General features: G+C 44.3%; 1 protein-coding gene across 2 annotated transcripts in view; it reads left to right on the forward strand.

Annotated features, from left to right (window-relative positions):
- PROSC (proline synthetase co-transcribed homolog (bacterial)) overlaps positions 1-1141 on the forward strand; it is a 29874-nt gene that overhangs the window by 17150 nt on the left and 11583 nt on the right. For both annotated transcript variants that reach the window (XM_011993094.1, XM_011993101.1), the window contains exon 6: positions 594-736. In XM_011993094.1, coding sequence (XP_011848484.1) covers positions 594-736 — 143 coding nt within the window. The remainder of the gene's footprint in view (positions 1-593; positions 737-1141) is intronic.

Below are 1141 nucleotides of genomic sequence, written 5' to 3' on the forward strand. Positions count from 1 at the left end.
GTGATCCGCCCGCCTTGGCCTCCCAAAGTGCTGGAATTACAGGCGTGAGCCACCGTGCCCGGCCTCAATAGCTCTTATAACTGTGTAACAAATAATTGCTTGCTGCAGATTTCTCCTCCAGTTGTTAATTAGAAAGTTCAGTTAAACTTTGCAAATATATAGCCAAAAATGTTTAACATGTACTTTATTTTAAATTTTTTGCAACTCCATTAAATTAATAAAACTATAAAAATTCTTGATTTAGAAAAGTAATTCTCAGGTTCATCTGGCATTTTGGCAATGCAAATCTTCCTGGTATCCCAAAAAAGCAAGGTTTTTTCTTTTCCATGTCTCCTAGCTGTTTTCAGCTGAAATCCTGAGATGGAGGAAAGATAATCCAACTGATAGCTCTTCTTGAGACATCTGGAACCTGACCAGAAGCAAAGCAGCATAGAAAACCCCAAGTATAAAGTTACTCTTTAGGACTTGAGGCTCTTTCAAGAGATTCTCTTGTTGGGGGTCACCTCTTCTGTCATAAAGAAGGGAGGAAAATGGAGCCTTCCTCTGGCCATTTACCCTTGCAGTATACCTGTTTTCCATTTCTTTTCGTGAAGGTAAACATGGCCTCCCACCTTCAGAGACCATAGCCGTCGTGGAGCACATAAATGCCAAGTGTCCTAGCCTGGAGTTTGTGGGACTGATGACCATAGGAAGCTTTGGGCATGATCTTAGTCAAGGACCAAATCCAGACTTCCAGGTACTGGGGGCTCGGGGAGATTGCTCACGTGCTGAAGAAGCAGGGGCTGGAGTGCTTTTGCAGGGCTGACTGCAGTGGGGACTGCAGAGACATCCCAGACACTGCCTGTCGAGTGTTCTAGCCCTCTTCAGAACTCTTCTCAGAAGGAAAAGGGAAGAACAGATTCCCAAAGCCCTGCAAGCCTTTCTCAACTCAACTTGAACTTGGCTAAAACATAGTCTTTAGAGAATATGAGCTTTCTTCCTCTCCAGTGACTAATAGTTTTCTCAAAAGTGGGATAGTTTGCAAAAATCCCTTTCAGTAACTTCTGGCAATTTTGACAGGCCTTGAAATCATAAGGAATACATAACCGGCCGGGCGCGGTGGCTCACGCCTGTAATCCCAGCACTTTGGGAGGCCAAGGCG

Source organism: Mandrillus leucophaeus, unplaced genomic scaffold, assembly GCF_000951045.1.
Source record: "Mandrillus leucophaeus isolate KB7577 unplaced genomic scaffold, Mleu.le_1.0 Scaffold111, whole genome shotgun sequence".
NCBI classification, from domain to species: domain Eukaryota; kingdom Metazoa; phylum Chordata; class Mammalia; order Primates; family Cercopithecidae; genus Mandrillus; species Mandrillus leucophaeus.